At 33.2% G+C, this 23,342-nt stretch overlaps 1 protein-coding gene across 15 annotated transcripts in view; it reads left to right on the top strand.

The window, feature by feature from the left end:
• The window catches only part of ZBBX (zinc finger B-box domain containing), a 140,327-nt gene that overhangs the window by 21,357 nt on the left and 95,628 nt on the right, over window positions 1-23,342 (top strand). For all 15 annotated transcript variants that reach the window (XM_057301954.2, XM_055110640.3, XM_055110643.2 and 12 more), the window contains one exon: window positions 8,488-8,583. In XM_057301954.2, the coding sequence (XP_057157937.1) occupies window positions 8,488-8,583 (96 nt within the window). The remainder of the gene's footprint in view (window positions 1-8,487; window positions 8,584-23,342) is intronic.

Below are 23,342 nucleotides of genomic sequence, written 5' to 3'. Positions count from 1 at the left end.
TTAAGGCTGCTATGGACATTTGTGTATGTCTTTTTTTTCTTTTCTCACAAGTGACACATATTCTCTCTTTTTTGTTTTTTTTTTTTTCTGAGATGGAGTCTCGCTCTGTTGCCCAGGCTGGAGTGCAGTGGCGCAATCTTGGCTCACTGCAACCTCCGCCTCCAGAGTTCAAGCAATTCTCCTGCCTCAGCCTCCCAAGTAGCTGGGATTATAGGCACGCATCACCACGCCCAGCTAATTTTTTGTATTTTTAGTAGAAATGGGGTTTCACCATGTTAGCCAGGATGGTCTCAATCTCCTGACCTCATGATCCGCCTGCCTCTGCCTCCCAAAGTGCTGGGATTACAGGTGTGAGCCACCACGCCTAGACTATATATCCTTCTCTTAAAAGCTATAATGTGAAATGAAAAAATTACAGAAAATTATGACTTCTGACTGCTCTTTAACTTCTCATTGGTACCAATTTCATGAACATTTAAAACATTATAGTGAAATACATATAACATAAAATGTGTCAACTTAGCTATTTTAAGTATACAGTTTAGTAGCATTAAGTATATTAACATTGCTATGCTTCATTCACAGAACTGTTTTCATCTTGCAAAACTGAAACTCTGTATCCATTAAACAATCACTTCCCCATCCCCATTCCCCCCATCCCCTAGTAAATAGTATTTTACTTTCCGTCTCTGAGAATTTGACTACTCTACCTCATATAAGTAAAATCATACACTATTTGCCTTTTAGTTACTGGCTTATTTCACTTAGCATAGTATCCTCAAGGCTTATTCATATTGTGGAATGACAGGATTTATTTTTTTAATTTTTTTATTTTATTTTATTTTATTATTATTATACTTTAAGTTTTAGGGTACATGTGCACAATGTGCAGGTTAGTTACATATGTATACATGTGCCATGCTGGTGTGCTGCACCCATTAACTCGTCATTTAGCATTAGGTATATCTCCTAAAGCTATCCCTCCCCCCTCAACAACAGTCCCCAGAGTGTGATGTTCCCCTTCTTGTGTCCATGTGTATTCATTGTTCAATTCCCACCTATGAGTGAGAATATGCGGTGTTTGGTTTTTTGTTCTTACGATAGTTTACTGAGAATGATGATTTCCAGTTTTATCCATGTCCCTGCAAAGGACATGAACTCATCATTTTTTATGGCTGCATAGTATTCCATGGTGTATATGTGCCACATTTTCTTAATCCAGTCTATCATTGTTGGACATTTGGGTTGGTTCCAAGTCTTTGCTATTGTGAATAGTGCCTCAATAAACATACGTGTACATGTGTCTTTATAGCAGCATGGTTTATAGGATTTCTTTATTTTTTAAGGCTGAATAATATTCCTTTGTATGTATGTGCCACATTTTGTTTAACTATTCATCCGTTGGTGGACACTTGGGTTGCTTCCCCCTTTTGGCTATTGTGAGTAATGCTGCTATGAACATGAGTGTACAAATACCTCTTTAAGACCCTGCTTTCAGTTCTTTTGGGTGTATACCTAGAACTGGAATCACTGGATTCCCATTCTCTCTTGAATTCTCTCCATTCAGTCTTGGGTCTCCACTACTATCCAGGAACTGTTTCTGTCAAGGTCAACCAGTGACTTCCACATTCTCATATACAATGGTCAATTCTCAGTTCTTAATGTATTAGGAATATTTTATGGTACAGTATCCCTCTCCTTATCTATGACTTTCTTCAGCTGGCTTCCTCTGGGACACTATGATTTCTTGATTTCATTTGACATTGATATCTGTTTCTTCTCTGTTCTTTGCCGGTTTTCTGTATTGACCTCTTAATGTTGGAATGCCACAGGGCTCTAATCTTGTCCATCTATACCTACTCTTTAGCAATCTCAACCCCTCTGTTGGCTTTAAAGACCCTATCTATATTGATCATCCCCTAATTTACACATCCACCTTATACCTCTCCCCTGAAGTTTTGGCTCAATCTACCTACTCAACACCTTTATTGGATGTCTAATAGGCATCACTATTTTAATGTGTTCAAAATTAAGCCCTTAATCTTTTTCCAATAAATAGTCTTCCCTCACAGTTTCCTCATATCAATAAATATCAATTCAAATGTTACTTACATTGATAGCCCTTTGTAAAATAGTAAAAGCTGAGTTGCACTCTCCAGTTTTGTGAAGCTACTTCATTTGTCTATGTAATATTGATCATCATTGATTATATGTTTATTTATTTTCTACTTATCTGCAATGTAAACTTCATGAGGGTAGGAGTATAGTTTTGTTCACTGCTGTGTGCCTACCACCTAGAATTATGCCTGCAGTGTGGTAGGCACTCAACAAATATTTAACGAATGAATTATTTCTTTGAAACTATTTCATAATATAGACATTCTCTTAATTTACACATATTTTCCTTTCAGTTATCATTGAAGGTACTGCAGCATCATTTGCAATTTTAAATATAACACATAGGTAAAAAGCAGTTTCCTCTTCAAAGAATTTAATGATTGTGTATACTAATATTTGTATATTATGTTACAGTTTTAGAGAACTTAGCCATAATCATTTCTGACTTAAATCTATATTGTTAGGTTTATTTAATGGCAATTTTAACTGGACTCTGAGTTCGAATGCTGCACATCTAATAAAGAGCTAATAACAATATTAAATGTAAAACCCCTGCTCTTGGTAGTAGAATACTCTTCTTATTACATTATATTATTTTCTTATTTGATATGATGTTCGGCAATAATTTAAGGAATCTTAAAAAAATTGCTGTCCAGAAATTTGTAAGAATTATAAACAAATGCTAATATTTCTTAAGTTAAAAGTATGAAAGCTAAAAGGCGCTTACAGGTTGAATTAAATTGTTGGGATCTGCTTCTAATGATCTGAAAAGGAATTATAAAGGAGCTATGAGTCAATATTTTTTGTGACTCCTACTCTGTGGTAAGCGCTTGAGCCATGGAACTTGAACAGTATGACACAAGTAGATAGGGCTTGACCCGAAAATAAAGGATCTGTTTTTCAAGAAAGAAGGAAAAGTAAGAAGAAGGATGTCCCAGACAAGATAAGCAGCAGGTGCCTTGGCTGGAAAGCACAGGAGAGTGACATTGTATGCAGTGATTAAACAGCTGATTTACCTGAAAAACACTGTGTAGACAAGCCAGAATTTAGAATAAAGAATTTAAACATTCTTTAAAATGATTTTGAGAAAGAGTGTTATTTTATTTGAATAAAAAGAATATCCCATGTTAGTTGTCAAAACATAATAATAAGCTATTTAAAAATTCAAATTAGGCAGATTTAGTGAAGTAGACCATGGTATTGTTAAACTCTGATGTTATCTTGTGTTCTTAGCATCTGTTATTGCATATGGTTATGCTGACTGGATAATGAGTGAATATATATATTTGAAAGCCACATATGTGTATATATGAATATATATATAAAGGATATCTATATCTATGTATATAGATATAGATATATATATATTTCCTTGGCCTTCACCAGGGAAAATTGTGTATGGGAGATAGGAGTTAAGGGCTTGTGTTTTGGGAGTTTGAAACTCAACTTTACCTGTTATTAGCTATGTGACCTTCAGCAAATGACTTAATCCCTCTTTATCTCTGTTTCCTCATTTGTGAAATAGGTTACTACGGATAACAGTAATCTGTACCTCAAAGTTATCACACGTAATGAGTTAATACATGTAAAATATTTAGCATTGTGTCCAGCACACAGACGGAAGACAATAAACAGTGTGTTTTGTTGTTGGCAAATTTTTTAATGACCTATCCATTTACATATATTGATGGCAAAGACGAAGCCCAAAAGTTCCACTTTTCTTATATATTAATTTGGCAAATGTGAATAATTTAATTAAACTCAATGGATTCTGAAGCTTAGCACAACTGATCTGGCATTCATCAAATTAACAAGATATTTGTTAAAACTGCAGTTGGATATTCCATCACTGAGGAAGCATCTGTGGTGGAAAGGAGTCCTTATTTACATTTTTAGCATGTTTCTGCCAGTTGTACAAACTGCCTAAAAGGATTTTCCAATTGGAGGTAATTTTAACTCAATTTTAATCCAAATATCCTTGTATAACAAAATATGTAAGCTTACTCTGCAAGTCCAGCATTGATCTTCCAGTCTACAAATATTCGTTTGGCTACTTTTACTAAAAGTATGTTGTTAACAGATACTTGGCTTAGAATTATATGCTGAAACTCATTTTCAGTTTTCTGCATTATAGTGTAAAAACAGTGCCAAATGTTTAGGAGAAATTCACTTAAAATTAGCAAGTTATATTAAATAAAAATTATGCAGAATATATTTTGAAATCCATATTAATATAATGATATAACCATGTATTTATATAAAATTATAGTTTTAAAGTTTATTTTACACTTAAAATTATGGATTTTAGATAATGTTTTTATCATTTCTCTAGAAGAATGAAGCTCATGAAACAAGAATGCGAAGAGGGGACTAGTTTCTATGCTAGGGATAGTGTTTGTTTTTCTTCAGATGAAGTAAAAATTCCATCATCTTGTAGCTAATCACACTTGAAAAACATATATTTGGATTTTGATACATACCAGACCATGCATTCTTTTTAAATACTGAATTTTATTTTATCGTGGATTTTATCAAGGTTTTTCAATATAAATGGTCCCTGACTTACCATTTTTGACTTAAAATTTTTTGACTTTATGATGTGTAAAAACAGTGTGTATTCAGTAGAAACTATACTTCAAAGTTCGAATTCTGATATTTTCCCAGGCTAGTGATATGTGGTGTAATACGATTCTAGGAAGCTCATAGTCAGCCATGTGATCGTGAAGGTTAAAAAAAACACAAGATATTCAACAATTTATTATAAAATAGGTTTGTGTTAGATGATTTTGCTCAAATGTAGGCTAATGTAAGTGTTTTGAGCACATTTAAGGTTAGCTAGGCTAAGCTATGATGCTTAGTAGGTTATTTGTACTAAATATATTTTCAACTTACAATGTTTCCAATTTATGATGGGTTTATTGGGCAGTAGCCACATTGTAAGTTGAAGAGTGTCTGTAACTGATTACTATTTTAATTTATTGTAAATGATTAATTTAAAGATTAGTAATGTTTGTTGTGGTTAAGAGCTTAAGCTTTGAGCCACATGGTAGGATTGAATTTCTGTCCCCACCACTATTAGCTTGTATGACTCTGGACAAATTCTTCATCATTATGTTCTTTTGTTATCTCTTCTTCATTATGGAGATACAATGGTGATTGTAAATTTATAGAGTTGTTGTGAGGATTAAATGAGATAAAACATATAATATCACTGCTCTGTTATAATTTATTATTATTTTTATTTTTATAGATTTAGTTGGTACAAGTGAAGTTGTGTTATCTGGATATATTGTGTAGTGATGAAGTCTGGGCTTTTAGTACCCACCATCTGAATGGGAACATCATAGCCACTATGTAATTTTTCAGTCTTTACCCCTTTCCCACCCTTCCAATGTATGGAGTGTCCAATGTCTATTTTTCTACTCTGTATGTCCATGTGTTTAGTTAACACCCATTGTTTAGCTCTCCCACTTACAAGTAATACATGCAGTATTTGACTTCTTGTTTATGAGTTATTTCACTTAGGATAATGGCCTCCATCTAGTTCCTTTCATGTTGCTGTAAAAGATGTAAAATCATTCTTTTTCATAGTGGAGTAGTATTCCATGGTATATATCTTACAATATTTTCTTTATCCAATCAATTGATGAGTGTGTCAGAGAAGCCATTAGGGTTTTCTAGGCATAAGATAACATCATTAGCAAACATAAATAATTTGACTTCCTCTTTTCCAATTTGGATGCCTTTTATTTCTTTCTTTTGCCTGATTGTTCTGGCTAGGAATTCCAGTACTATGTTGAATAGAAGTGGTAAAAGTAGGCATCCTTGTCTTTTTCTAGTTGTTAGGGGCAGCATTTTAGACACTTCCCAGTTCAGTAAGATGTTGGCTGGGGTTTGTTGTCTTATGACTTTTATTATTTTGTGAATGTTTCTTTTGCGCCTAGGTAGTTGAGGGTTTTTATCATGGAGTGATGCTGAATGTTATCAAATGCTTTTTCTGCATCTAATGAGATATCATATAGTTTTGTTTTTATTCTGTTTATGTGGTAAATCACATTTATTGGTTTGCATATGTTGAAACATCCCCCATCCCCTGGATAAAACCCACTTGATTATGGAGTAGTATCTTTTTGATGTGTTGTTGGATTCAATTTGCTAGTTTTTTTTTTTTGAGAATTTTTGTATCTATGTTTATTAATGGTATTGGACTCTAAGTTTTATTGTGTCCTTGCCTGGCTTTGGTAGCAGGGTTACCCTGGCTTCTTAGAATGAGTAGGGAGTATTTCCTCCTTGATTTTTTTGAAATAGTTTCAGTGGTATTGGTATCAATTTTTCTTTTTATGACTGGTAGAATTTGCTGTGAATCTGTCTGATCTTGGCTTTTTGTTGTTGGGAAAATTTTTATTACTGATACAACGTCACTACTCATATTGGTCTGTTTGGGATTTCTATTTTTTCCTGTTTCAATCTTGAGAGGCTATGCGTTTCCAGGAATTTATCCATTTTCTATATGTTTTCTAGTTTGTGTGTGGAGATGCTCATAGTAGTCTCTGATGATCTTTTTTATTTCTATGATATCAGTTTTAATGTCACCTTTATCATATTGTGCGTATTTGAATCCTCTCTCATTTTTCTTAATCTAGCTAGCGGTCAATCAATTTCATTAATTTTTTCAAAGACCCAATTTTTCATTTTGTTGATTTTTTACATTTTTTAGCTCAATTTTATTTATTTCTTCTCTGATCTTTGTTATTTCTCTTTTTCTGCTAGCTTTGGGTTTGGTTTGTTCTCTTTTTTTATGTTCCTTGAGATCTTTCTATCTTTTTGATGTAGGCATTTGACGCTATATACCTTCCCCTTAGCTGGCTGTGATAAGGAGGGGTGGACTGATCCCGGGTCACCAGCTGAACACTGGTGGGTCAGCGATGGCTATGTTGTGGGCCAGCCACCAGGAAGGGCAGAACATTCTCTAATGGAAGGGCCAGCAGACAGTTTTGGGAGAGACTGACAGGAATGGGGTGCCTGATCTGAATGCACCAGGTCATGCATCAGTAGTGGCAGAGCATGAGAACACCCAGCCTCCCCTCTTGCTCCCCAGCCCTGCAGACAGGAAGGGCACCAGTGGTCTCTGGGCAGGACTCAGACCCTTGGGGTATGGGCTCCAGGAATGGCACCTTAGTGCAGCTGCTCAGCACTTGGAAGCCTATGGGACTTCACATGAATTCTAGCCATTCCTCTGTGTGATATCCAGGCACCTCTCTAGGCCAGTGTGGAGGCCTATGGGGCTCCCAGATCTCTCCATAGTTAGGATTGCAGAGGTCCATGGTAGGAATGAGGAGCATTGGAAATCCTTCACTTACTCCTTCCCTGGGTCCAGGTCCCAGTGACCCCAAGCAGGAAGCCCTGTTTCTCTTTCTTCACCCTTGGTGTCTCCCATCATCTCTCTTCTGAATTCCAGTGTTCTCTCTCAGGCAATCTATTTGAAATGTGAATATCTAATTGATACTTTGGCTCCTGTCTATAGAAAGGCACACCCAAGCTGCATTTAATCATCCATCTTGAACCTGACATCCAATTTCCATTTCCTTTTCTCTTTAGTTTCAGTTTTGCTTGGCACCATCATAGGTACAAGTATTTTACATTATTTAACTTGTCCAACAATTTTAAAATTACATTTTTAAACATCATAATTTGGAAGTTAAGTATAAACTTGCCCATAATCATTTTATCAGTTATTAACATCACAGACATGGTAATGTAGTTCCATCTAGTATTTTTTTCTTATACTTTTTTTTTTCCTTTAGAGATGCTTGTAAGAAAAATTTTAAAGCCATACTTTGCGAACCACCAGTAAAGGAGTACCTTCCAGGGAAGTGTATAGGGATTTTGGAGGGCAAAGAGTATGCATATCACTTGAAACTAATTATGTCATGTAAATCCATACAGAAAGATAAAATAACTCATACAAATGAAGGAGTATTCACCCAGAGATAATGCTGTTTAGTTTTTACCAGGTCAAGAAGTTTGACCTGAGGCTACTGGTTGTTTTATAGTTTATTCAGAAACTATGCATACATCCATGCATCTAAAATATACACCCTAAACCTACATTAAAACTACATTTATTTTGATATGAGAATAATTAGTGTTTTCGAATTAGTTTTCTTCAAAGATTTAAGTCTTAACTGGGACAACTAGTCCCAGTTAAGGGACTAGTTGAGAAGCCTGGGACAGGCTTCTCAATTCTGATGATATAGGTATTTAATTAGAGAAATAAATATTAAAAAACAAGACATCTTTATGCAAACACTTTCTAAAAATCATACTATTTCATAAGATTGTATAATTTTTTAAAAAATATCTTTTTAGGTATGCCTTGAATGTGGAGAAGATTATTGTTCAGGATGCTTTGCTAAAATTCACCAGAAAGGGGCACTAAAGCTCCACAGAACAACTCTTTTGCAGGTATGGCTTTCTAAAATGATTTACTTGTAGTGTGTTTATAAAATGTTTCCACATAAAGACATTTAAAATGTCTTTAGTTATCTAGAACTCAGGATGATTTACGCTAATTTCTAAAATTCTATTATATACAGACAATCCTGATGGATATTTTAAAATTATTTTATTGAATACTAATCTAGACTCTATTTTACTATTTAAACTGTTTTAACGTAGTTGCAGAAACAGCTTAGAGTCTTCAGATTATGTATTCTGACTGTGAACTTGACACTTAAAAATTAGAAAATATTTTATCTATTGTGATTTCAAATGAACACAGGTTATTTTAAATATTATTTCTATAGTTTTTAGATATAAATCTCTTATGTTTTCAAGTTTATTTAAAAATTAGTTCTTATTTATCTTTGCCCATTATTATTTAGGAACGCTTATCTCTCAGGTTTCTATTTTTCCTTCTGTACATATAAGGACCTTTTGTTTATCCTTATATAATCATTGATTTTGGAAAAGCCTAAACTCAAACCCTGTCAAGTGGCTTTAAGATTCTAATACTTAAACTATAAATAGAATTAGATATAGACATGGCATTACACTAGTTACAGTTAATGATGCATTGCTTTGTCATAGATTTTATTCATTTTATAGTAATTTATTCAACAAATATTTATTGAGTACTTTCTAGAAGGCAGGGCATGTGCTAGGCTGTGACCTTATAGAGATGAATAATGGTAGGATCCTACTCCTAATTAGTTAAGGGCTTTAATATTATCTGTAGGCAAAGGAATAGAGATAATCAGATCTGTGTTTAGAAAGATTACTGGTAGATTTCAATCTTTACATTTACCTGAACATGCTAATAAATATCAGTAGCCATCAAGGGTGCTGATGACCCAAATAATGATAACCACAAAATGTAAAATATACCTAACTAATATTCACCAAAGTCAGTGACTTTTGAGTGACCACTCAATGTTTAGCGCTTCTGGGCAGAAAGGACGCAGGGAGAAAAAAACAAAAACCAACCTGCTACTTCTCTCTCTCATGGTATTACAATCAGATAGTCATAAGAAATGAAAATTAATTGATACAAAATGAGTCTAATTGTTAATATATGAATAATATAGAATTTAACAAAAGGCATTCTACTTTGTAGATAAATACTGTAACAAAATTATCACAGATGAGTTCATATTAGGAATTTTTCATTCAATGATTTATTGAGCGCATTTTCTGAGTTATCACTCAGTGACGTTAAGCCCTGTGCTAGCTGATATAGGAGATACAAAGAACAATGAGACATGGCTCCATTCCTTCAGTATCTGAGCTTCAAGATTTATCCAAATTTGATTTTCTTCTTCTTGCTCTCTCTCCCTCCCTGTCTTTTCCTCTCCCTCCCACATAATTTCAAAAGATAGACTTTGCTGTGATATGGCTTATTGTGATCCAGATGCAGATAATAATTACTGAAAGCAACATGACATACAGTATGCTTTCTAAACATTGAGCATTATTTTGTTTTATGTTAATATTATTAAAGTGTATGTATCCTGTATCTTAACAGAAGAAAGTGATCATTGTAGGTTGGAAATTTGTAAAATTCCAAATGTAGATTGGATTAAATTAGTGATAAAATATCTACCGAATATACACTTCATATATATATAGTATGTTCACTGTTTCTTTTGTATAACTTCCTTCGGGTTACATAGTTCTTTTGCACAGAACATTTATGGCAATCTACAGACTCTCTCTACTCCCTTTCTATCTTTATTGAGCCATAATTGACAAATAAAAAATGTGTACAATTAAGGTGCATAATTTGATGTTTTGACATATATATAGATACACATTTTGAAATAATCTCCAAATTCATCATAATGAATGTTTCTATCACTTCACATTACATCACAATTTCCTCTTTCTTTCTTTCCTTCTCTTTCTTTCTTTCCTCTCTTTCTCTCCTTCTCTCTCTTTCTCTCTCCCTCTTCTCTTTCTCTCCTTTTTCTTTCTCTTTCTCTCTCCTCTCCCTCCCTCCTTTTCTTTCTTTCTTTCTTTCTTTCTTTCTTTCTTTCTTTCTTTCTTTCTTTCTTTCTCTTTCTTTCTTTCTCTTTCTCCCTTCCTTCCTTCCTTCCTCCCTCCCTCCCTCCCTCCCTTGCTTCCTTCCTTCCTTCCTTCCTTCCTTCATCTTTCCTTCTTTTTCTCTCTTTCTCTCTTTCCTTCTTTCATGGCAAGAACATTTAAGATACTGCCAGCATCACATTCTTTGGTTTTAATTGCAGAGGAGGGAAGGTTGGTAAGCCACAAATAGTAAAATGGTATTTAAGTTCCTAATAAATCTCATTGTAGAATATACATTTATCTCTAAAAGTTAGCATACATGGATTGCATAATATGTACACAAATCAAAGAGCTTGGCAAGGAACCATGATTCTTTTAAAGGCTTCTTCAAATATTGGGATTCTTTTATGTATATAAATTTAAAGTTAAATACAATAAAGAATTATGTCTCTTCCTTGTTCATGTTACTCCTTTATGTTTCCACACCGTCTGTGGAGACCAAAGTTGCTACTTGGTGCTGTTGTTGGGGAGAGTCCTAGGAAGTGTATTGTCTACTAGGGAAGTGGAATTGTGAGGTTGGCACTTAGCAAAGAGCATACACAGACTTCCTGTGCTGGGAGCTAAACCTATAATGATGTTATTCTCTTTTTTATAACATTATTTCACCTAACGGAATTACTAAGGAATAAAATACTTTGAAGGAGACAGCTTTTTGTTCAGCTAATTCTTAAAGTGAATTTGTCCCTTTATTCATAAAACAAAAATTTTAAATTAAAAGTTTTTTAAAAAAATTTAGATTCTGCATTTATGTGGTTTCATGTAGTATTTTTCTTTCTGTGTCTGGCTTATTTCATTTACTGTAATGTCCTCCAGGTTTATCTATGCTGTCATAGTTAAACATATCTTCTTTTTAAAGGCTGAATAATATTCCATTTTTTATACATAGGTGCTTTTAGTACTAAAAAAAAGCAACTGTGTGAGGTGATGGATATGTTAATATGCTCAATGGTAGTTATCATTTTACATGTATATGTATGTCATGTGCATGTACATGCATACCAAAACATCATGTACATGTTTGTATACTTTAAATATATACAATAATAAATAAATTAGATAGATGTTTTTTGAAAGAAACTATTTCAAATTGTACTACGTACTCCCTCCTATAAATAGAGCACAGTGAACAGTTTCACTATGTGTGAGTGACTCATGCCTGTTATAATAACCACCTTTATTATAAGAAATAGGATAAGAAAGAGGCCTCAAATAGCTGATATAGTGTTTATGATGATATATTCCCCCTCAGAAATTCACTATTCTGATTAGTACTTAATTTTTCTCCTTTATTCTGGTCTTGCCCATTCTCTGTCATCATTTCTTGATTTTAATCAATTGTCTTGTAGCTCTCTGCCATTTTCTTTCTATCTCTAGTCTCTGTTTAACCTTTCACTTCTTTTTTCAGTCAACTTGCTTTTTTGTCTTATTGTTTTTATCATTTTCCTGTGCATAAAGTTTTTGTTGTTGTTGTTGTCGTGCTTTGGCTTTGATGGCCATTTGGTCAGACATCTCTTTTTCTTAGCTCTCACTAACCAATCTTGTAGTGGTTTTAGTTTTTTATTGTTTTGTTAACCATTAAAGTCATAAGGCTTTGTTGACTGCTGAATCCATTCCTAATTTGAGAAGTTAGGAAAGACATCCAACAGATGAATATTAAGCATTGCTATATAAAAAGCAAGTATTCTAGGCGACGGTGATTACACTTTATATTCTTTAACCTGTGCTGTCATTTGTGGTTAATATAAAGTGTAGCCAAATTTGATAGTTGTAAACTGTTTCAGCCTTTATCCAACAGCCCAGTAGGTCCTGTGAGTTTAGTCAGTAGGGATCATTTTGTATCAGCATACCTTGTTTTACTTAAGATCTCTGAAAAATTGAAGGCAAATATTTACATGTTGACTAGTATTGTAATTTCAAAGGGCCTTTCCTTTGATTTATGATTGATTTGTACTTGGCAGTGATTCAAAACACTTCACGTTTCTTTGCCTTTTCCAACCTCTGTTAAATATTTAATTAACTGAAAAATGAAGCATAAATGCATGAGAGGCAATTATTAAGGATTAAAATTTTACTTCTACATGTAGAAAGATTGTCAACACTAAGGGTTGAAACAAAAGTTATTTTCAGATGAGAAATGAGGTCTTAATATATCAGGCATTCCTATTTCCTTTTAGCAACGTAAGATCAGACAGAAGAGACAATGTTAATTACAAAGAATAGAAGATGAGGGAAAACAAACAAAAAGCATCTATTTGTGAAGTATGACATGCACAAGGGGGGTTAGATTAAGTAAATTATTAATAGATTATGGTAAATACGTTTTCTTAATTGGAATGGAAATTTTCTTAACTGAAAAGGAGAAACCTTGGGAAGGTGGGGGGTATTAATGAAAGAAAAGATAATTGAGGTAGAATTTCCATGCAGTTTTGGTTACTGTAGCCTTGTAGTGTAGCTTGAAGTCAGGTAGCATGATGCCTCCAGCTTTGTTCTTTTTGCTTAGGATTGTCTTGGTTATATGGGCTCTTTCTTGGTTCCATATGAAATTTAAAGTAGTTTTTTCTAGTTCTGTGAAGAAAGTCAATGGTAGCTTGATGGGAGACCACAGAAGGGGCAGAGTTGAGAAACGCAGTTCCTTCTCTCAGAGTTACCCATAAGATTGAAATATGTGGATGACAAGTAAATGTTCTCCCAAAAAGGAATTATCATAAAGTCACATGATTTTAGAGTCCAGGTATGTAAATATTTTGAAAAAATATATGAATTTTCTATTTATAAGTATTAATGTTATACTTAAGAAAAATAAAATATTTTAAATGTATGTGAACAATTGAGTATTGTCATATTTTTAACTTATCTCTTAAATATGAATAATGCATATATTCCTTATACTACAAGTGCGTGTTCATTCCCTTCAATGATTGTTATCACCTGGCATTTCTTCTATCAAAAGATTTTAAAAACTATGTTGCTATCTACTATCATATCTTCTGATAAATTTTAGGACCTTGTGAGAAGGACTCTTTTTTTGTCTTGTTCATCACTGTATCCTCAGTGCTTAACATTGTACCTGTCCTGTATAAATCAATTTTTTAACAAATAGAAATGTGAATGAGTCCTTAGTGGTTTGATTAAGCTCCTGAAATAGCTTAAAACTGTATTTTAGGGCAAAATTTATTTTTCTCTGAATTTTGAAAGCAAGGGAATTTTTAACCAAGGATTGGATAATTAAAAGGATTTATGGTATGTTAAGTTGTTATATCATTGAAGGGTTAACAAAAGCTTTTCCTCCTAAATGTGAGCATTTGACCTTTAATTAACTTTCTTGCCCTTTCCCTGGGAAACAGATAAAGGTAGTCATGTCAACTACCTTCCTAGGCAACATACTTACGGTAAGTGTAACCTCTACTTGGCAAATTACATCTAAACAAGGAGAACTATACATACTTGAAGGAAGATATAGCTCCCTGAGTGCAGTGGGCTTTGTAACTGAAACATCCACTATGGAACTAGCTCTGGAGCTATGAGGTGGGGATTGGCTCTGGTGGAAAGTAAGGTTTCTAAATCAGGTGTATTCCTTATCTACCTGAACTGTACTTCTGCTTGAACTCTTGCAAGAATACCACCAAAAAGGAACAGCTGATGCTGTCCTGCTGGCAAACTGTTATTCCTGTCCTCATCCTTCTGAATAGACTGATGCCGAGAGGATTTGATAGCAGTCTTGAGATTTTAAAGGTTTAGTTAACACAGGCAGACTCTGGTGAGCATGGCATTTAAGTCCTTGATGAGTCAGAATTTGAAACGTAGAATGTTGGGATAGCCAAAAGACAAATGAAAAACACTTGTCCAGGAATCATTGACAAAAAGTTTTTAAGAACAGCATTATTGTGATATAATTCATATACCACACAATTCATTCATTTGAAGTGCACAATTCAATGAATTTTAGTATAGTTACAGCTAAGTGCAACTATTAGCATAATTGATTTTAGAACATTTTTGTCACCTCAAAAAGAAACCCCATACCCTTTTGCTCCATCCTCCTCCTATCTCCCTATATTCTGGGGACCAATACTACTTTCTCTCTCTGTAGATTAGCCTATTCTGGACATTTCATATAAATAGAATCATGTCATATGTGGCCATTTATGAGTGGCTTCTTTTACTTGCATAATGTTTTCAATGTTCATCCATGTTGTGCCATCTATCAGCATTTCATTTATTTTTATGGTTGAATAACATTCCATTGTTTGATATAGCACATTTTGTTTATTCATTCATCATTTGATGGATATTTGGGTTGTTTCCACCTTTTGGCTATTATAAATAATGCTGCCATGAACATTTGTATACAAGTTTTTTTGTGGCCATATGTTTTTAGTTATCTTGGCTAGACACCTACTGGTGGAATTGCTGGGTCATATGGTAACTCCATTTTTAATTGTTTGAGGAACTGCAAGACTGTTTTTCAAAGTGGCTGCAGTATATTGCATTCCAATCAGCCATGTACAAGAGTTCTGATTTCTCTACCTCCTAGCCACCACTTGTTATTATCTGACTTTTTGGTCTAGCATCCTAGTAATATGAAGCAGTAGCACATCGTGGTTTGGTTTGCATTTTGATGACTAATGATGTCAAACATCTTTTCATGTACTTGGTGGCCATTTGTATATCTTCCTGGGATAAATTTTGACAAGAATTTTTGGAAGACCTGGATGTGGGACAGTTCAGTAGCCTGCACTTTAGTGAAGTTATATCTGTGCTAATTACTTTTAGATGCCAGTTCTAAGAAAAGCTAGGGAAGGGGAAGTAAAGACAATTGAAAGGGGTAGGGAGAATGGAAAGTAGAGTTAATGAAGAGTGGGGAGAATGTAAGTGGCTTAGTGAGTATATTACAGCAGCAAATGACAGAGCAACTGACACAGTAGAGAGGGTAGTGGCAGTACAGGGGCTTAACCCAGAGATGGCATGAATCAACCTTAAAGGGAGAGGTGAGTATTTCTGTGATGTTTATGCTGAGGAAATTTTGAAAGATCATATTTATATATGCAAGCTCAGAAGCTTGCAGGGCTATTGTGAAAATCACATTAAATGCCAACAATTATAAGAATATTCTGCTCATAGAAGGTGCTCCATCCATTAGGTTTTATCAGTCAGGATACAGTATTAGTAGAAATTCAACCCCATTCCTATATTATCTACATTTAAAGCCCAGAAAACAATGTAATATTAATGATGAGTCCAAAGGATTAACAAAAAGATTAATTTTGTGTTGAGGGCTGTTTTCTTTTTTATTACAGCTCTATTGAGGTATAATTGATAGACAAAAACTACACATCTTTAATGTACACAATTTGATGGATTTGGACATGTACATATACCCATTATATCATCACCAGAATAATGGTAATACATCCATCCATCACCTCCAAAAGTTTCCTGTGTCCCTTGTTGTTGTTGTTTTTTGTGGTAATAACACTTACCATGGACCAGAAAGATATTACGATAATTGAAATAAGTAAGTTACAGAAGGACAAATACTACATAACTCTGCTTATATGGGATATTTTAAACAGTCAAATTTATAGAAGCAGAAATTAGAATAGTGGTAGTTAGTGGATAGGGAAAATAGATATTGTTCAATGGGTACAAAGTTAAAGTTAGCAATATAAATGAGTTCTAGGTACCTGTTGTACAACATGGTACCTACAGTTAATAATACAGATGGATGCATGTAGGGGTGTTTTTTTTAAAAGCATTATAGTTACACATATTTTGGAATGGTTTTTTATTTTAAAAACCCATACAGTAAAAGTTTTAGAGCTCAATTTATCAGAGTATATATAAAAATATAGTCTTCCAATTTATTCACACCTAGAGGATAATAGAATCTCAATTTTGGAGGGGACCATAAAGATCATTAGTCTAACCCACTGTCTGAACCTTTAGTCAATCATGTTGATACAGAATATTTGAGGGACTTTTGTAATTTGCAGGTGCTCCCTATGTTATCTCATGATTTCTTTCATGGAACCTGACAAATTTTTACAGTAGTTTGTTTGCTATACGTTATGTTCATTGGTCTTTATGGGATACCAATTATCTAATTGTCATATAACAGCAATACTATATTTAAAAACCAAATATAACAAATTATTGATTGCTACTTGTTAGTAAGTTTATTCTTCTATACCTAAAGATGTTATTCATTTCATTTCATATAAAATGTCTTCCTTATGTAGCTCAAAAAAGCTCATGATTTTTTTCACGGAATCTGACAAATTTTACAGTAGTTTTGCTTGCTATAATATACGTTATGTTCATTGGTCTTTATGGGATACCAATTATCTAATTGTGATGTAACAGCAATACTATATTTAAAAACCAAATATGACAAATTTTGTTGCTATTTGTTAGTAAGTTTATTCTGTTATGCCTAAAAATGTTATTCATTTCATTGCATATACAATTTCTTCCTTCTGTAGCTCAAATATGAATAATTGCTGAAAGCAGTTAACTCATCTGGATGCAATATACTTGTAATATTAGTTGAAAACAATTGCAAGTACTTGCTAAGATAATTAATATAGTGCATAATTATATGGCATCAAAACTGCAAATAGAAAGCAAAATTACAGGTGTGAGTTTCTTATGTTATTTTGTTTTTGCTATTCTGTCTCACTTTTGAGATTGCTTTCTAAGTAGAATTTTGTAATGTAATGAAAATTGAAAGGCACAGTTATTTAACCAAAATCCAATGTTGTTATATTTCCTGAGACCAGGTGCTTTAAACTTTTTTGACAATATGTTACTTTTTCAGCTATTGCATTTATATGTTGTCTTATTTTAAAATATTTTAACTGGATTTGATATGTTTTGTTTCATTATTTTCGTGTTATTTTATAAAGTACTAAATATTGAGTCCAAATTGAGTCCAGATTTCATGTTATTTTATAAAGTACTATATATTGAGTCCAGTTTTATTTAATCTATCTATTAAATAATAAGGTGCATTCATAAGCAGGAGCATGTGTCCAGGTCTTTGCTTTTTTTTGCCACTCTATGGGTCAAGGAGGAATAATAATACATAAATCTTTAATTAATAAAACCAGATAGAAATCAGACCTTTAGAGGAAAGGTTAATCTAAGAGTCTTTTAAGAACTGCTTAAAGTAATACTTACATGATGTTGGAATAAGCAATAAATTTCAGCCACATGAATTTCACATTTGCAGGATTTGATTTCTATCTAGCTTGCAATAAGTAGTTTTTTATACCCTTGATATTTCTGTACCACTACTCTTGCAAATACCATATCTGTTTTTAGAAATATGATGAGCAGAACTGGATTTAAGAACATGATTCTGCTGTTAGTTCTTCCATTGCAATTTTATTTCATCTAATAAATATTTATTTTCTTCTTGTTTCTCTATGTATTTAGATGGGGGCTTTTCCTCAAATTTTATTTTTTCTTTTCCAGTTGTCTTCTATATAGAAATTTCTTCCCTTTGCTTCTCTACCTTTTCCAGTTGGCCCAAAGTTTACTCCCCTGCACCCCCCAACCCTTTCTTTTGATTCTAACAGTAGATGAAAACTTTCATCCAATCATTTATGGATAGCTTCCTTTAATTTTCAGCGAGAATTCAGACTTGACTATGATAAAGCCTATTTTTAGGGAATAAATTTGGTCTAAGACTATCTATAAAGAAGGACCCATAAGAAAGGTAAAATAATAGTTTGCTTTAAGAATAGAAAACGTATTTCAATAATGTAAAAAAATTGAGAGATAATGCTCACCTTTTTCATTCTTGTTTAATGGATTAAGATGTTCAAAATTATGTATTTTTTATAAGAAAATTACTTTTATTTTGCAAAGATAGTTTTACTAAGTGGAAATTTGATGGGTTTATTGCATCCTGCCATAGGTCCATGATACTTTGAGGAATTTATTTGCTTGGTGTAACTAGTACCTGCTTGATGTAGTTAGGTCTATGATAATATGAATAATTTATCTACTTGGTGTAGTAATTTCCTTATAGCTCCAAACTTAGAGAGATTTTGTCTAATTTGTTATTATCGATTTTAGATAATAGGATCCTCATACTCATAGTGCAATGTATTCTATGTAATGTGTAAATAGAAATATCCTGGCAAATTAATCTGTACAGGTTTCTTTGGATAAATAAACTTTAGCAAATGTTTTGATGACTTCTAATAAAAGAGTTTGTTTTACCATAAATTAAAGCATAATTCTTCAGTATACATGTGTTGCTGCCACAACACGGTATATGATTCTTGATGGAAGAAGCCGGAAACCATCATTCTCAGCAAACTAACACAGGAACAGAAAACCAATCAACTCTCACTCATAAGTGGGAGTTGAACAATGAGAACACATGGACACAGGGAGGGAAACAACACACACCGGAGCCTTTCGACACGTGAGAGGCAAGGAGAGGGAGAACATTAGGACAAATACCTAATGCATGCAGGGCTTAAAACCTAGATGATGGGTTGAGAGGTGCAGCAAACCACCATGGCACACGTACACCTATGTAACAAACCTGCACATTCTGCACATGTATCCTGGAACTTAAAATTAAAAACAAAACAAACAAACCATTTCTCATTTGGAAAATTGCCCACCTAATTAACAGGGCTTGAGGGAAGATTAGGGCTAGGAGAAGGCCACTCAAATCCTATGGTGCTTTGTAACCAAAACCCAAACAAAAACAGTTAACAAATCCTAGTTAAAACACTAATGCATACTTCTTGAGGACTTGTTCTTACTTCTTGGTGATGTAGTTCCCAGTAGTAACTCACTTCTAAGAGAGATTATTTTTACAAAATGAAAAATCTAAATCAAGATATAGCCTCCTTTATTTATCTGTTGCTTTAAAGTCAGAGGAGGTGTCTTTACAGCTTCTTTGTGCTCATAGTTTTTCTAGATGGCTTAACTTAGTGAAATGCAGGGTTGTTGAAGTCCCTAAAACAGTCAGAACTTAAGCTAAGGGGAGGCATTTTTATATATTTTTCAGGTTTTTTTCATATGGTTTTCATATGTTGTTAAGATTTTGGCTTTAGTTGTAAGAAAGCTTGCCCCTGATTGCTTCAAAACAATAACATGTTGGGAAAAAAAACCTTAGGAATCAATAACACTCTGGAGTTAATACAGACATCATTGCCCTATTTACCAACTGCATATGAGGTAATTCACATCAAAGAAATAAGAACAGATTGTACTTTGAAATATTCTTGATATGAGAAGGAAGTGTTTTCTCAAAAGCCAGGCCAAAAAAAGATTTATAGAATATATATAACAATTTTAAAATTCCCATTAGTCCATAACTTGATCATCCTGAAATGATTTTGTAAATAAAGCCTTCCAAGTTCCAATCATATCGAACAATCACTGAAACCAATAAGTTTATGTTACTTGAGTTCTGCTATAACACAATTTTTTCTCTCTGTGTGTATATGTGTGTATCTCTCTCTCTCTCCCTCTATATCACTTTGTCTAACAAACTCAAATAAAATAACAGAACTCTTCTGCAGAGTTTAGAGTTTTCAGTTTTTAATTCAAGGCTGTGGTTACAATAAATCTCTTCTAAAATTTTGTGACTGAAAAAATCAATGCAAATTAACACTAGGAAAGGAGACATTCTCATTCCTTTCCCCCTCAAACTTGCAAAGTAATATAGGTCTAAACTATGTGTGAACTTTTTTTTTTTTGATCTGGAACTTCTGGATCACTTAAGGAGATATGGCTATGTCAACATGATTATTAATATTTATTGCTGGATAGCCAGAGTTTTGGATGATGATGGTAGTTAGAGTTTTGAAGCACTGACTATACCATAAAGTATATCATTTTTCTAACTAAACTAAAACTTTTATTCTTGGGCTTTAACTTCTACAAGGTGCCATCCATTCCAAAATGCTATAAAATATCAACCCTCTTTACTTTGATTAATGATACATTGTCAGAGTGATGAATTCTTCTAGAGTGTAATTTGAAAGATAATATCATTCTAGGCAGAAAAAAAGTTTAGGTGAGAATTTAGAACAGTTACCAGATGAAATCCTACCATCATACAGTGTAGTGAAGGATGTGGGGGAATCTGGAAATGCTGGCAGTAAATCTCATCTTTTGGCTCTAGTTTAGTTTCTATCCTACAGTGAGATATATGATTTACTATGTGCCCTGAAGGCTGTTTTGGTTTGATTTTAAAACATTTTTAGCATGTAGAGCAGTTGCACAGGTAATTTTATACATTTTCAGTCTCCTCCTGCTCCCATTGTTACCTATTAGTACTTCACATTTAAATTTTTATACTTAGAAAATGGAAATAAAACTATCTTTAGGTTGAGTTTTAACATTTGAAAATATTTTATTAATATATGGTACAGTGTTATGATACTTAATATGTATAGTTATCTATTTTAAATATTTTCTAAAAATAACCTTCATATTCTTATTCATTGTTGTTACTCAAAATGATTATTGTTATATTATTAAGTGAAAGGCAGTGTGTTTTCTTTTGTAAATCTAGATATGCTCTTTTAAGAAAAGACAAAGATTATAGGATATGCCCATTTAAGAAAAGACAAAGGTTATAGGATAAAAACTGTTAACAGTGGTTACTCTGGGGAGTACTATTTTGCTATAAACCAGATTTGTACCAAATACGGGCAGTTATTTAGATTGACTACTGATCTGAGTGTGACAATGTCCTAGATAAACTTTTTTTTTTTCTGAGATGGAGTCTCACTCTGTCACCCAGGATGGAGTGCGGTGGCACAATCTCGGCTCACTGCAACCTCTGCCACCCCAGTTCAAGCAACTCTCCTGCCTCATCCTCCCGAATAGCTGAGACTACAGGCATGCAACACCATGTTCAGCTAATTTTTTGTATTTTTAGTAGGGATGGGGTTTCACAATTTTAGCCAGGTTGGTCTTGAACTCCTAACCTCAAGTGATCCTCCCACCTCGGCCTCACAAAGAGTTGGAATTACAGGCATGAGCCACCGTGCCCAGCCTAAATAAGCTTTTATCAGCTCATGTTAATATAATTAAACTATAGTTATATTGATTCTTTAGCAATAAATGAACTTCGAATTTTAATCTATGTTATAATCCTCATTCTTTTAGATACCACTCACCTTTTCCCTGCAGTTCAAAAACTGTAAGTTAGCCGAAGTCACACAGCTTGTTATGTGGTGACCAAGTCTGGGTTGAAATTAAGTCTGTTGAGTTCCAAACCCATACTCATAGATATAGAATAAAACATACTCTGTGCTAGTAGGACCTATTTTCAGCAGAGAAAGTATGCTTGAAAATAGGAGGAACCTCCATTTCTTAAATTTTTTATATGGTATAACTATGATTTATTTCTATATACTTGGTCAAATATAAAAATAAACAGGCAAAAATAAGTTAAAGGCAAAGAAACAAACAAAACTAAACCCCTTAATCCTTGCATATGCAATTGAATACATAATTAAAGTTTTGTGTGTTTTTAAAGCAAAGAACAATGTTCAAATCTGTTAGAGACAAAATTTAGTATTTTCAGTTTCAGGAAATCAAAGGTAAAACACATTTTCTGTATCACAAAGACTAACATAAATCTAGTAGGGAAAAAGGTTAATTAAGCTAGAATAGATAATTTGACTCTATTTCAAGTCACGACATTTTGTAGCCATTTGACTTTGGCCTAAGCTTTCTGAACTTGAAATTCCTTGTCTATGTAATGGGAATCATAATATCTGCTCTCTTTCTTTGTATGATTGTTCTAAGATTAAGAAAAGTAAGGTATACATATACAGCCTTACAATGGAGAAAAGTAATGTTTAAGTGTATGATGTTCTAGAAAAGAACATTTCCATTTATTTGCATTGTATTGATTTCATTTATGTACTAAATTAGCAGAGCTTTAAGATAGTCAAATATGGAATTCTATTTTATCAGTTACCTATGATGTTTATCTTATTTTTTAGCATAAAAAATGTGGGTTTTTCACTATTTCTGATTCTCTTAATATGCTACCTAAAAATGTTATAACAATTATTGTAACATTCATAGCAGGATTCATTTTAGGACAGAAATAATCTTTGTTTTGTGTTACTTAAATAAACATATTTGAATGATAATTTTATATAAAATTAATCCTATAGCTTTTGATATTTAAAAAAAAATAAAATGAAAACCAAACATGGAACTAACTGCCTCTGAAATCTACAGACCTTTATTCTAGGACATTTTAAATGAGGCTTAGGTTGGATTATTCTGTTTTAAAAATGTTGGTAAAACTACAGATGTTTCTGAAAGAGTGAAGCATTACCATTGGCTTGAATTTCTTTTAAAAATAAAAGGACTATACAGGCCTATATAGGTTTTCTGAGAATCATTGGGAAAATTTGGAGCAGATTCCACAGATTTGCATACAGACAGCAATATATATGCATAGGTCACGTTCGTCATTTTTCATATGTATTTTATTAATTCAGTATGAAATAACGCTAGTTAATTTGATGTTCATTGATATATTCCAGAATCAGACTGCAATGAATCTTAATAGATTTACAAATGTCATAACTGAAAAAGTTTCAATGTAATGTTAGCTATCTAAATTGGCAACTAGATGAAAA

The sequence above is a fragment of the Pan paniscus genome, chromosome 2 (genome assembly GCF_029289425.2).
Source record: "Pan paniscus chromosome 2, NHGRI_mPanPan1-v2.0_pri, whole genome shotgun sequence".
NCBI lineage: Eukaryota > Metazoa > Chordata > Mammalia > Primates > Hominidae > Pan > Pan paniscus.
The sequence above is the reverse complement of the archived record's forward strand: the minus strand, read 5'-3'. Positions and strand labels throughout refer to the sequence as shown.